The sequence below is a fragment of the Syngnathus typhle genome, linkage group LG11 (genome assembly GCF_033458585.1).
Source record: "Syngnathus typhle isolate RoL2023-S1 ecotype Sweden linkage group LG11, RoL_Styp_1.0, whole genome shotgun sequence".
NCBI classification, from domain to species: Eukaryota; Metazoa; Chordata; class Actinopteri; order Syngnathiformes; family Syngnathidae; genus Syngnathus; species Syngnathus typhle.
In genome coordinates, this window is record NC_083748.1 from 2,322,393 (window position 1) to 2,336,037 (window position 13,645).

The window sequence follows — 13,645 nt, forward strand, 5'->3', positions numbered from 1 at the left end:
ACACATTAACACGCACGCGTGCACACGCACGCACACGGACACACACGCACACGGACACACACACATACACACAAACTCACCCACTCAATACTAGTGTACAGGCACCGTGCGTACTAGCGTCCATTTTCAGACGTGATGTGTGTTTAGCATGCGTGTCAATGTTGAAGTCAACGCGCTCATCAATCTCAACCTTCCCCAATCAAGCAATTTCTTTTGGTAGATTTTAGTCTGTCAGCTATAGTTTATTGAACAGCAGAGCTTGATGATAAAACAATCCCACAAGTCAGGATGGGACATGTTTCCTGTATCCGCCGTCTTCACCTAAATGTCTTTTTTTCTTTTTCTCATTTTGTCTTTTTTTTAAGAATAAAAGCAGCACAAATATTTTCAGTGGTGGCATTGTTGTTGTGTGCGTGCATTGATTGTTCACATTGCACGCTTCCACCTGAAGAGGATGCACAACGGGGTCCGGCATGAACGCACACTTCAGGGTGGCGGCTCGCCAGGAGGTGGGTGGGTGGTGTCGGAGGGGCGCCCATGCGGTCCCCTGACCCCCCCCCCCCCTCATCCACTTGAGTTTAGTTGGTGGCCCAGGCCTGCAGTTCGGCCATGTCCATGCCGTCATCATCTTCCTTCTTGGCTGAAAGGCAACAAAAAACACTAACATGTCATTGCAGAACTCCAACTCCTAACACAAATGTGTCCAAGTAGACCCACAAAAAAAAAAAGGATATTCAGCAATATGCAATTTGTCCAGAAAGAAAGAAGGGCGCTGTGGGTCAAGGTGAACATTTGTTCATAGTAACTATTTTGAAAATTATGTCCAGGTCGATCAATAGTAGACCCAGAAAAAAAGCCAAAGGAAGTCAAGCCTGCAGAGAAAAAGGAACTCTTGACACTTTGGGTTTGAACCAGCCAATTGGCGCTTGCTTGCTTAAAGGACACATACCTTGGAAAATTGTTTTTTTTATTTTTTTTTATTTTTTTAAATCAATTTCTTGTGTATCTGGAGTCGTATCCATTAGTGTAGAAAAGTGTAATATGTTCCTCCAGGTGCTGCAGATACGGTTATGATTGTTTTGAGGGGCTATTTTTTTTCTCTATTTTCTATGATGTTTTTTTTTATTATTACATCACATCCGTTGAGGCGGGACAAACCAAACAAGGTAATTGGTGTTGCCAAACGAAAATCCGAGTCATAAACATGGCGGATTTGCGAATCCACCATGTTTAAAACGAATCCGCCTTGTTTATAAGTCGGTGAGACTTTTGTAGTACAAACAAATCAAGGATGCCGAAGTGGAGAGATCAAAATGTTCCGTTGTTGATTGTTTTAATAGGTAAGTGTTCTCTGAATGAGTTACTGTGGTGTGGTGTAGGTTGATGAGCTACAAAAAAAAAATGGGGCAGATTTTGCAAACTACAAGCCTCCTGCTATAACCAGGTGTTGTGCATCGCTCCAAACATATCATAATCTTCCAAAGGCTTTCAGGGAGGCATTTATTGTTTCTTTTGCCAAAGGACGGCTCACCTGGTCTGGACGGCAGCAACACAGACGGGACGCTGGGCAGGTTGACATTCGCCATTCCTTCCACGTCCAGAAGGTTCCTGTCCAGCTCTTCTTGCTCAAGCTCCTCCAGCTCGGCCATGAGCTCATCCTGAGGAGTTCAGTGGTTATTGTCAGGCGCCAAAGGTCACCACGAGGGTTGTGTGTGTGTGTGTGTGTGTGGGGGGGGGGGGGGGGGTCATGGGGAACAAGTCAGTGAGCTCCTACCTCATCCACTTGATCGCCAAAGCTGATGGGATTGGAAATGACGTCCGTGATTTCCTGCGCCAGCTCCTGCTGCTCCATGATGTCCGACATCAGGTCGTCCACGCTGTCCACGTTCCTGCCGTCCCAAACAAATCACAATGTGAACATTGACGAGCTGGTAATTTCTGGATCGTTTCCGAGAAAAATGACATCTTTTCAAAACAAGACCAACTTTTAGATGACAACCAGTGAAGATGTGGAGTTGAATTTCCCAAGATTTCTGAGTTTGAATGTAATCGTAGGTTGATTCGGTTTGCTTTAATAATGTAGCCAATGAAATCATGATTTGAGCTGGTGGGGATAATATTTTCTTAAATTTACATACACATTTTAAAAAAGTGACTATTTAGCCAATCTAAATAAGAATAGTACAACTTATTAGGTCATTGGGAAATTACAACAACCTTTGTATTTAATAACCTCCACGTGGCAACTTTTTGGAGACCTCATTTACAGCGACGTCTTTGCGTGCGTGTGTTTGTGCATGCGTGTCGTCTCACAGTTCTTTGTGTGCGGCCTTCATGGCCTTGGCGGCGAAGCCCATGTTCTTCAGAACTTCCGTGTTGGTGTTGGCGTTCTCTAGCGCCTCCCTCTGGAATTCTATAGTGGACAGCGTGCCGTCGATTTGCTCCAGCTGCTTGCTGTAGCGTTTTTTCCTCTTCAGGGCCTGCAGCGCCGCTGCGGCCACAGGAGAGGAAGGGCAAGGTGAAGAAATTAAGAGCATGCGGTCAGCAAAGAAACTAAGCACAGCTGGGTAATTTAAGAAGACCAATAAATGGACGTGGATAGGCTTGGACCTGCGTCTTTTCCCAGTTACATGCCGTCGTTTGGTAAATTTTCTTTCCCTTCTTTTGTGAGCTATAATTTGAGTTGCACCTTACGAGTGACGTTACCCAATTACAGGGACTGGGATGCACTGGCATGTGGCCAAGACAAGTGGCGAAGTGGGACTGTAGGCCACAACGTCTGAGCAAATTCTCACACACAGATGATTTTTCGCCATTTCTCAATGTCTCCTAGCAGGCCACACCCCTTAAAGGCACACCAACACTACAGCGCTTGTGAAACAGCTAACCTGACGTTTTCCTTACAATCTCTTTTACTCGCCGGTGGCATGTTTTGAAACAATCGGGAGCAGTGTTTCTTCATTCAAAACATCTCTGGGGGCTCTGGTAGGGATTATTGATTATTGCATCATTTGCAAGCACACAAATCGGGATCGTATCCGAATGACACTTTGACGCGAGGTCCTCTGACAACGCAGTCAAAATACAGATCAGATGTCAACTGGCAAGTTGAGAAGGCAAAGCAACAGAGAGGACAGATTGCAGTCTGAGTCAAGCGAGACTCTTTTTTTTTTTTTTTTTTTATCTGATTAAATCCTATCTGATTAAAACATATGGCAGCGGCTTTTTGGCTCAGCGACTGGGCAGACCGACATCTTAAAAGAACAGCGCAGATGCTCCGCCCCACTGGAAAAAGCAGACTGGAAAACAAAAGCAAGAGTTGAAACATGGCGCACATCCAAAAGCGGCACGTCTTAGGCTACGATTTGAAACCGACTACTCGGACAATGTAAAGAGGCTTTCTTTTTTGCAATTTGCATTGAGTAGTCGACAAGCATGTTCAAACCTATTTACTCGTCAGAATATTTGTCCTCCGCTTTGGCAGGTACATGCTTGCGTAAAAAATTATGATGAATATGATTTTTTTAATGGAATCATCTGACGTCCGAGTCACATTGCCCTATCTGTCCGTCTACAATCTGGCTTGTTAGTGGACACGCCAGCATGCCCTCCCCATAAAAGTGATCCAATTTAATGATTTTATATTATTTGATCTCAATTCGCGTTATGATCTTTTTTATTTTGTTTATGAACTGCCCGTTATAAAGCAGCTGCACTTAAAATGAAAGAAACTAGATTGAAGTTTAACATTTAAATGATAAAATGGGCAAAGATTTTTTTGGTCTGCAGCAAAACAAAATTTGAAGGATGCAAGAGTGAACTATTTGAGACACTCTTGTGTTTTAGCAAAAGTCCAAATATAGAAAGTCCTGAAGCTTGTAATGTGCGAGTTGATGGATGATGTTTCAAAGGGCGTGACATCACCAAAAGATGATGCCACCGATTGTTGCTTTGCAGCCAAGCAGCTTGTTAGTAGCGGCAAAAGCGCCTATGTCTTATGTGTGGCCAGCGCTGGCATTTTGCTGCTTTCCACACCATCGCTCGGCTGGCTTCGCTCCTTTTCACGATTCAATGGCAAGCGGCAACATATCGTGTATATCGGATCCACATGCTCACTGTTGCCAGCGCCACACAAGCGATGGTAAGTAAGCGGCCTCGTCGGTTGGGGAAAACGCAGAGTCACGGCTGACATCAAATCACTCCGCCATCGTCTCTTTCTGACGATCGACTCGCAAAGCAGAGTGGGAAGAATTGACTCGGATTGGTTGGTGTTTGGCACCTGAGTTAACGCAAAAAGTCAATGTCATGTTTGTACAAGCGACGGGATCGGTTGAATTCCAGAAGTCTGATTTTGATTCCGAAAAAACAAAACCGTATATACCGTATTGGCCCGAATATAAGACGATGTTTTTTGCCTTGAAATAAGACTGAAAAAGTGGGGGTCGTCTTACATTCGGGGTCTAGACATTACACCCATTCACTTGGCCGCAGCGGTAAGTTAAAGGTTGCTGGTATCGAATGAGTATGTCGCTGTGATCATGTGCGTCTTTGACGCTAAGTGAGTACCGTTTTTTCCCATGTATTATGCGCAAAATTTAACTAATTTATTGTCCTAAAATCTGGGGTGCGCATTATACATGGGTACCAAAAAAAATATATATATATACACCGTTTTTTCCCATGTATAATGCGCCCCCATGTATAATACGCACCCTAAAAATGGCATGTCAATGCTGGAAAAAAGCCTGTACCCATGTATAATACGCACCCAAATTTTGACTCCTACTTAAGTCCGTGAACGTAAAATTATTTCAGAAAAAATATCATCTTTGGGAACAACCGGATGTTATTCTGCCGGTCAGTATCACTGCGCATGCGCTAGCATACTCAATACCGAAGAAATGTTTCGGATTTGTGTAGGGTACATTGTGACAGCAAACGAGCAGGTGATCTAGCAAGCGTCTGATACGAGAGCATTGTGTTCGTATGGAGCGTGTTTGAAGTGAACAGCAGAGAAGAAAGCGCATCTGTAATGGCGGCCTCCGTATGATATCCGGATTTTAAAAAAAAGAAATAAAAAAAAAAAGATTATTTTTTTATACATATACATTTTATACATATATATATACACTTTATACATATATATATATATACACACTTTATACATACATATATATATATATATATATATATATATATATATATATATATATATATATATATATATATATATATATATATATATATATACATATATATGTATATATATATATATATATATTTTTTTTTAATCCGGATATGATACGGAGGTCGCCATTACAGATGTGCTTTCTTCTCTGCTGTTCACTTCAAACACGCTCCATACGAACACAATGCTCTCATATCAGACGCTTGCTCGATCGCCTGCTCGTTTGCTGTCACAATGTACCCTACACAATTTCGAAACATTTCTTCGCTATCGAGTTTGCTAGCGCATGCGCAGTGATACTGACCAGCAGAATAACATCCGGTTGTTCAAAATGGGACCCATTGCCTCCCTGCTTGGCACTCAGCATTAAGGGTTGGAATTGGGGGATTAGATCACCAAATGATTCCCGAGCGCGGCGCCGCTGCTGCTCCCCTCTCCCCCAAGGGATGGATCAAAATCACACGGGGATGGGTCAAATGCAGAGGACAAATTTCACCACACCTAGATGCGTGTGTGACGATCATTGGGACTTTTAAAATAAATTTTAAAAAATTGGGGTGCGTATTATACATGGGTACAGGCTTTTTTCCAGCATCAACATGCCATTTTTAGGGTGCGTATTATACATGGGGGCGCATTATACATGGAAAAAAACGGTATATATATTTCATTGTTACTACTGTCCACTGTTTTGCCGTTTGTCCGATCGCGATTAGCTTCGCGTGCGCGCCGTTTGATTGACAGCTCCGGCGCGCTCCTTTAAGTTTGCCTCGCATCGTACGAGCAGCGTACACGCATGACTACAACCGTTACGCAGCGGCACGGCGACTAACGGTCGCCAGCAAATGTATTTTGTTGTCTCGATGATTTATGTTTCATGTGTTGCCGAGAGTATTTCATTTATGGTTATCTAGTATAGCGGAAGGCGGCTCGGTGGTGCACTGGGTAGCAAGTCCGCCTCGCAGTTAGGAGGGTGCGGGTTCGATTCCACCTCCGGCCCTCCCTGTGTGGAGTTTGCATGTTCTCCCCGGGCCCGCGTGGGTTTTCTCCGGGCACTCCAGTTTCCTCCCACATCCCCAAAACATGCTTGGTAGGCCGATTGAAGACTCCAAATTGTCCCTAGGTGTGAGTGCGAGTGCGAATGGTTGTTTGTCTCCGTGTGCCCTGCGATCGGCTGCCAACCGGTTCAGGGTGTCCCCCGCCTACTGCCCGATGACGGCTGGGATAGGCTCCAGCACTCCCGCGACCCCCGTGGGGACTAAGCGGTTCAGAAAATGGATGGATGGATAGTATAGCGGAACCGTTACGCACAGTTAGTTATGTAATGTGTACGCGCAGTTAGTTATGTAATGTGTGCCATCCACTAGTGTTGTGTGATGTCACAAGTTGAGCGTTGACTTACGTGCTGTATTTGTCTGTTGCAGAACCACACACACACACACACACACACACACACCACACACCACACACCACACACAAATCACATTCACACACCCAAAGACTCACCCATGTACACGACACACACCTGCTCACACATCCTTGCCTATACCACGGGTGGGCAATTCCGGTCCTCGAGGGCCGGTGTCCTGCATGTTTTATAGGTGTCCCTGCTGCAACACACCTGATTCAAATGATCAGGATTGTTATCCAGCTTCTGCAGACCTTGCTAATAATCTGACCATTTGAATCAGGTGTGTTGCAACAGGGTGACATAGAAAACATGCAGGGCCCTTGATGACCGGAATTGCCCACCCCTGGCCTATACCCTTTTGCCCGCTTGCCTGTATGCCCCTATGAGCCACAGTGCCTGCTACTTTTTTGGCAATAATTCAGTAAAGCAATCAAAACTGAACCACGTCTTCCCTCCTGTGTTCTGACCGACACCCGGGGGCGAAAAGAGCATAACCATTCGAGCCAACAGTCCTCAGGCTCCCCAACAATAGCGGTAGCAGTTTTCATTATTTTATTGCAATGTTTTTCCTTATTCAGATTTATTTCAAGACATTTACAGCTAGACTTCACTTTGATGGTTAATGCAGTTATTGCAATTTTGTTGTTTTATCACAGTTGATTGGTTTATTTACATTTCAAAAACCAGAAGCCATTCATTTACAAATGTGACTGCACTTTAGTTTACATATAAGAAGTGATTGACAGTTTTTGCATGATTTGAATGAGGCAAAATAACATGCTTTTTCTCTCAAATATATTGTTATAATCATTTGTCCATCTACCTTCTTCCGCTAATCCGGGGTCGGGTCGCGGAGGCAGCAGCTTTAGGAGGGACTCTCAGACTTCCCTCTCCCCAGCCACTTCATCCAGCTCATCCCGGGGGGTCCCAAGGCGTTCCCAGGCCAGCTGAGAGACATAGTCTCTCCAGCGCGTCCTGGGTCTGCTACCGGTGGAACATGCCCGGAACACCTCCCCAAGGAGGCTTCCGGGAGGCATCCTGATGAGATGCCCGAGCCACCTCATCTGGCTCCTCTCAATGTGGAGGAGCAGCGGCTCTACTCCGAGTCTCTCCCGGATGACCGAGCTTCTCACCTTATCTCAAAGGGAGAGCCCGGACACCCTGCGGAGGAAACCCATTTCGGCTTGTATCCTGGATCTTGTTCTTTTGGTCACGACACATAGCTCGTGACCATAGGTGAGGGTAGGAGCATAGATCGAACGGTATTTGCCAGCTCAGTGGCCAAGTGGTAGAGTGTCCGCCCTGAGACTGGAAGGTCGCGGGTTCAAACCCCGGCCGGGTCCTACCAAAGACTATAAAAATGGGACCCATTGCCTCCTTGCTTGGCACTCAGCATTAAAGGTTGGAATTGGGGGGTTAGATCACCAAATGATTCCCGGGCGTGGCTCCACTGCTGCTCACTGCTCCCTTCGGGGATGGGTTGAATGCAGAGACAAATTTCACCACACCCAGATGTGTGTGTGACAATCATTGGGTCTTTACCTTTTTTTACCTTTAAATTGAGAGCTTTGCCTTTTAGCTCAGCTCTCTCCTGCCCTCACTCGTGAACAAGACCTCAAGATACTTGAACTCCTCCACTTGAGGCAGGATCTCATCCCCGATCCGGAGAGGGCATTCCACCCTTTTCCGACCGAGGACCATGGACTCGGAGGTGCTGACCCTCATCCCGACCGCTTCACACTCGGCTCCAAACCGCTCCAGTGAGAGCTGGAGATCACGGCTTGTAGAAGCCAACAGCACCACGTCGTCTGCAAAAAGCATAGACGCGATGCTGAGGTCCCCAAACCGGACACCCTCAACGCCTCGGCTGCACCTAGAAATTCTGTCCATAGAAATTATGAACAGAATCGGTGACAAAGGGCAGCCTTGGCGGAGTCCAACCCTCACTGGGAACAAATCCGACTTACTGCCGGAAATACGGACCAAACTCTGGCATCGGTGATACAGGGACCAAACCGCTCTTATCAGTTGGCTCGGCACCCCGTACTCCCGAAGCACTCTCCACAGAATCTCCCGAGGGACACAGTCGAATGCCTTCTCAAAGTCCACAAAACACATGTGGACTGGTTGGGCGAACTCCCATGCCTCCTCGGGGATCTTGCCGAGGGTGTAGAGCTGGTCCACTGTTCCACGGCCAGGACGAAAGCCACACTGCTCCTCCTGAATCAGAGGTTCGACCTCCCGACGGACCCTCCTCTCCAGCCCCCCTGAATAGACCTTACCAGGGAGGCTGAGGAGTGTGATTCCCCTAAAATTGGAACACACCCTCCGGTCCCCCTTCTTAAAGAGGGGAACCACCACCCCAGTCTGCCAATCCAGAGGCATCGTCCCCGATGTCCACGCAATGTTGTAGAGCCGTGTCAGCCATGACAGCCCCACAGCATCCAGAGCCTTTAAGAACTCCAGGCGGATCTCATCCACCCCCGGGGCCTTGCCACAGAGGAGTTTTTTTTAACTACGTCAGTGACTTTGACCCCAGAGATTGGAGAGTCCGCCTCAGAGTCTCCAGGCCCTGCTTCCACAATGGAAGGTGTGTCGTGTCGGTGGAATTTAGGAGGTCTTCAAAGTATTCTCCCCACCAACACACGACGTCCCGAGTCGAGGTCAGCAGCATGCCATCTCCACTGTAATGTGTTGACGGTGCACTGCTTCCCCCTCCTGAGACGCCAGATGGTGGAACAGAATATCCTCGAAGCCATCCGGAAGTCGATCTCCATGGCCTCGCCAAACTCCTCCCACGCTCGGGCTTTTACTCGGGCCGAAGCCGCGTTCCGCTTGGCCATCCGGTACCGTCAGCTGCCTCCGGAGTACCCCAGGCCAAAACGGCCAGATAGGACTCCTTCTTCAGCTTGACAGCATCCCTCTCGTTCACCGGGGTGAACCTTAAAGTGCAGGCGCCCAGCCGGGGGGGGCAATAAGTATGCTCACACCTGTTCAACGCCTCTCACCGTGGGCAACTCCAGAGTGGAAGAGAGTCCAGCCCCTCTCGAGAGGGCTTGTTCCAGAGCCCAAACTATGTGTGGAGGCAAGTCCGACTATGTCTAGTCCAGTGGTTCTTAACCCCTAGGGGTGCGAGAATGCTTCCTAGGGGGTGCGAGGATACCCTGGGGGAAATTTAAAATTTTTCGGGAATAATGGTCGGGTAACCAAAAAAAGTGAAATATTCTAGAAATCAAGAAGTCATTCTGTTAACTGGCATTAAGGATAATGCTAATTAAGCCTTATAGCTGTAAGGTAAACCAATTATGATTATACTTACTTATAATAATTACTTAGGGTTAGGGTTAAGGTTAGGGGTGCGAGAACTGGTTGATGAATTGAATGGGGTGCGAACAAGAAAAAAGGTTAAGAACCACTGGTCTAGTCGGAACTTTTCTGCCTCACACACCAGCTCGGGCTCCTTTCCAGCCAGAGAGGTGACATTCTATGTGCCAAGAGCCAGCCTCTGCAGCCGGGGATCGGACCACCAAGGTCCCCGCCTTTGGCCGCCGCCCAGCTCACTTTGCACCCGACCCCTTTGGCCCCTTCTACAGGTGGTGAGCCCATGGAAAGGGTGACCCATGTTTTCTTTTCGGGCTATGGCCGGCCATAGGCAAAGCGCCACCAGGCGCTCGCCTTCGAGCCCCACCTCCAGGCCTGGCTCCAGAGGCGGGACCCGGTAACCCGCGTCCGGGCGAGGGAAAACAAAGTCCATTTGTGTTTTTCGTCATAAGGGGCTTGGGTGACCCGTGTTTGGCCCCTCACTTAGGACCCTTTTGCCATGGGTGACCCTACCAGAGCCCTGAAGCCCCAGACAACATGGCTCCTAGGATCATAGGGGCACGCAAACCCCTCCACCACGATAAGTTAGGAGGGTGCGGGTTCGATTCCACCTCCGGCCCTCCCTGTGTGGAGTTTGCATGTTCTCCCCGGGCCCGCGTGGGTTTTCTCCGGGCACTCCGGTTTCCTCCCACATCCCAAAAACACGCTTGGTAGGCCAATTGAAGACTCCAAATTGTCCCTAGGTATGAGTGCGAGTGCAAATGGTTGGTTGTCTCTGTGTGCCCTGCGATTGGCTGGCAACCGGTTCAGGGTGTCCCCCGCCTACTGCCCGATGACGGCTGGGTTCAAAGCGCGTGCAAAAGTAGCGCCTTATATTCTGGAAATTACGGTAATCGGTTACCAAATTAATTGATGGCATGTAGGGGTGTAACGATTCATCGATACACATCGATTAATCGATATAATGCTCTACGATTTATTGGCATCGATGATAAACGTAAACATCGATTTATATCGCTGTGTTTGACCTCGGACATTAGACGCGACTTTATTTTGAAATCCAGTTCATTGTTGCTTGCTTCCTCTTTCCGGGAGCAGTGAGCGGCGTGATGTGTTGTGAGCAGAGCAGGCACGTAAAAGGGGAGTCGACAACTAGTACGCGGCTCCTGGGCTGGTGCTATGGCTAGTGTCCAAAAAGACGAGGAAATGTTCTCCCCTTTAGGCTTCAAGTCATTCGTTTGGAAGCACTTTGGATTCCAAAGAAAAGATGGCTCAACGGGCAAGACACGTGCAGTTTGTAAATCCTGCCATGCGGTGATCAAATATTCAGTGACCACAAATCTCTATATTTATATTTAAAGAAAAAACACGACATCAAAGTTCAGTGATAAAATAAGCACTTTGTATACTACAATACTCTTGTAATTTCCTTGCAGTACCTTGTTGATTTTGCGTATGACTTGTTATAAATCAGGAGATTGTTCTATATTTTTTATTTAAAAAATATATATATCGATCGTAGAGCACTATATCGCGATGTATCGTGAATGAATCACAGCAGGCTTTAAGATATCGGCAAATATTGTATCGTGGTTCTTTGTATCGATATGATATCGTATCGTGACAAAACCCGCGATTTACACCCCTAATGGCATGCGCTGAAAGCCTTCCAACAGTAGATATTCTCCAAGTTTTTTGCAGATTGTCTGACATGTTATGGACCAAATATGTGACTGGCTCTATCTTGACTTGTGTTTGTGCATTTCAAATAACGTCATGTTTTTGAATAGAGGGATAGCTAATATAAATGTTTTTTCTAATTCACCAGTTCATCAACAAAATAACAGCTTAATTGAGTACTAATATTCTATAACTATTTGGATAATGGATTTTGGGAACAATAAAGATGTTTGAGAATGAAATTTAGAGACCTTGTTAAATCTCAGCCTCTCAACTGGAATTCTTTTCTGATTCCTGTAGTCTTTGTGTTGAATCAAAATAGGAATGTTGCAAACGTTTGCTTTGCCTCGGGAAAACAATGATCAGCATGTTAGCCACTTTTCTACCACGTTACATACCAATACATTGAATAAATGCTAATCTATTGTTTCTGCACTGCCATTTTCAATGATATCCTGTTTTTTTAAATCAAATGAATCGACAAATGACCAACGAATTAATCACTGTTTAAAATATTTGAGTTACAAGTTGCAGCTCCACTATACATTTTCACTGAAACATTGAAGTCGAATCAGACCTTCTTTTTAGATTCAAGTAAATGTCCTTCTACTCACGTTAAGAGTGAGTACATTTAATTTCGAACAGAGTAGGAGTGTTTTTCACACCTGTTTTTTTTTTTTAAGGCGTCGCCTGTCAAGGTGATTTAAAAATGGAGTCCCGTCAAGTTAGCCCGTGTGCTTACAAGTGATGAACTCCACAATCGAAAGCGATGTAGGCGCCGCCGCCCCTCACCCAACACCCTCCAACTCTACTTCCCACGCCCCCTCACCTCGCTGGTTCTTCATGCCGTGCTTCTTGGCCGTCATGATCTCCTGCTCAATTTTTTTCTCGAGGAATTCCTGCTTTTTGGCCAGCATCTCCTCAGTCTCGCGGAGTTTCTGGACAGCCTCCTGGGGTGTGGGCCCTTTGCCCCCTTTGCCCCCACCGCTGGTGCCGAACCACTTTCCGAACAAAGACATGCTTGCAGACCGAAGACGATTATGCTCTTGACCAATGAAATTTTAATTTTTTTTTTCTTTCTTTCTTTGCGAAACCTTTCCGCCGAGTCGAAGCTGCCTGCTTGGTGCAGCTGTCGCTGATGTTGTTTTCCGTCTCCTTCCGCCTTCTACATACGGGTCTCGTGGTATCATGACGTCAGCGCCCTGACATGACTCACCAGGGAGTTTCCCGCCCAAAGTGGGACAGGCATCATCACAACAAAAGAAATATGTGATTCACCGTCCAAATAACGTTACAATTGGAAATGACATAAATCAATTTGAGTTATTAATACAGTGGAGCCTCGGTTTTCGAACGTCCCGGTTCTCAAACAAATCGGTATTCGAACAAAAAAATCAAGATTTTTTTGCTTCGGATGTCGGACGAAATGCGGTTGTCAAACCTCGCGAGTTGAGCCGAGAGGACCCGCATGCCAACTGACTCCGTTAGTTATTACGTTCTCGTTACTCTGAGGATTGCATCAACTCTAATCATGCCTCCAAAGGAAGCAAGTGGGAGCAGTAAAGCCATCCTAAAACACAAAGACGCTCCTAAAGCAATGCGACAGTGATCACCCGGCGCGCTGCGGTTGCGCGATCGGACAAAATTAAGCTCCCTGGGCACTGATATCCACTTAAATTTTGGAAAGTCCATTAAGACTTTAAAAATATTTTCTAAATTTTAGCGACCGCTCTGTCACAATAATGCAACCAGCGCGGTGCAGTTGCGCGGTCAGCGGCGCGCTTGCGCGTTCGGCGGTGCTGCAGATGCGCGATCGGACAAATTTAAGCTTCCTGCGCACTGAGGTCCACTTAAATTTTAGAAAGTACATCAGGACTAGGATAATATTTTCTCAATTTCAGCGACGGCCCTGTCACAATAATGCAACCAGAGTTCGGCGGTGCGCTGCGTTGCGGGATTGGACAAAAATGCGCAAATAAAAAAATGCTTAAAAAAGGCATTGTTGTTTTTTTGGCTTGGAACGGATTAATTTTTTTTCCATTATT

General features: G+C 46.4%; 1 protein-coding gene across 2 annotated transcripts; it reads right to left on the minus strand.

Moving 5' to 3' along the window:
- Positions 1 to 221: 221 nt before the first annotated feature.
- Positions 222 to 12,784, minus strand: LOC133162133 (charged multivesicular body protein 4b-like). 2 transcript variants are annotated; one of them, XM_061291108.1, is made up of 5 exons: positions 12,430 to 12,784; positions 2,314 to 2,491; positions 1,775 to 1,889; positions 1,532 to 1,658; positions 222 to 660 (listed from the first exon to the last, which is right to left on the minus strand). In XM_061291108.1, the coding sequence occupies exons 1-5, from the start codon at positions 12,617 to 12,619 to the stop codon at positions 284 to 286; spliced, it is 987 nt and encodes a 328-aa protein (XP_061147092.1). In that variant the 5' UTR covers positions 12,620 to 12,784; the 3' UTR covers positions 222 to 283. The 2 variants fall into 2 exon arrangements, with proteins under 2 accessions (XP_061147092.1, XP_061147094.1); XM_061291110.1 differs by having other exon boundaries at positions 425 to 640; positions 12,430 to 12,782.
- Positions 12,785 to 13,645: the final 861 nt, after the last annotated feature.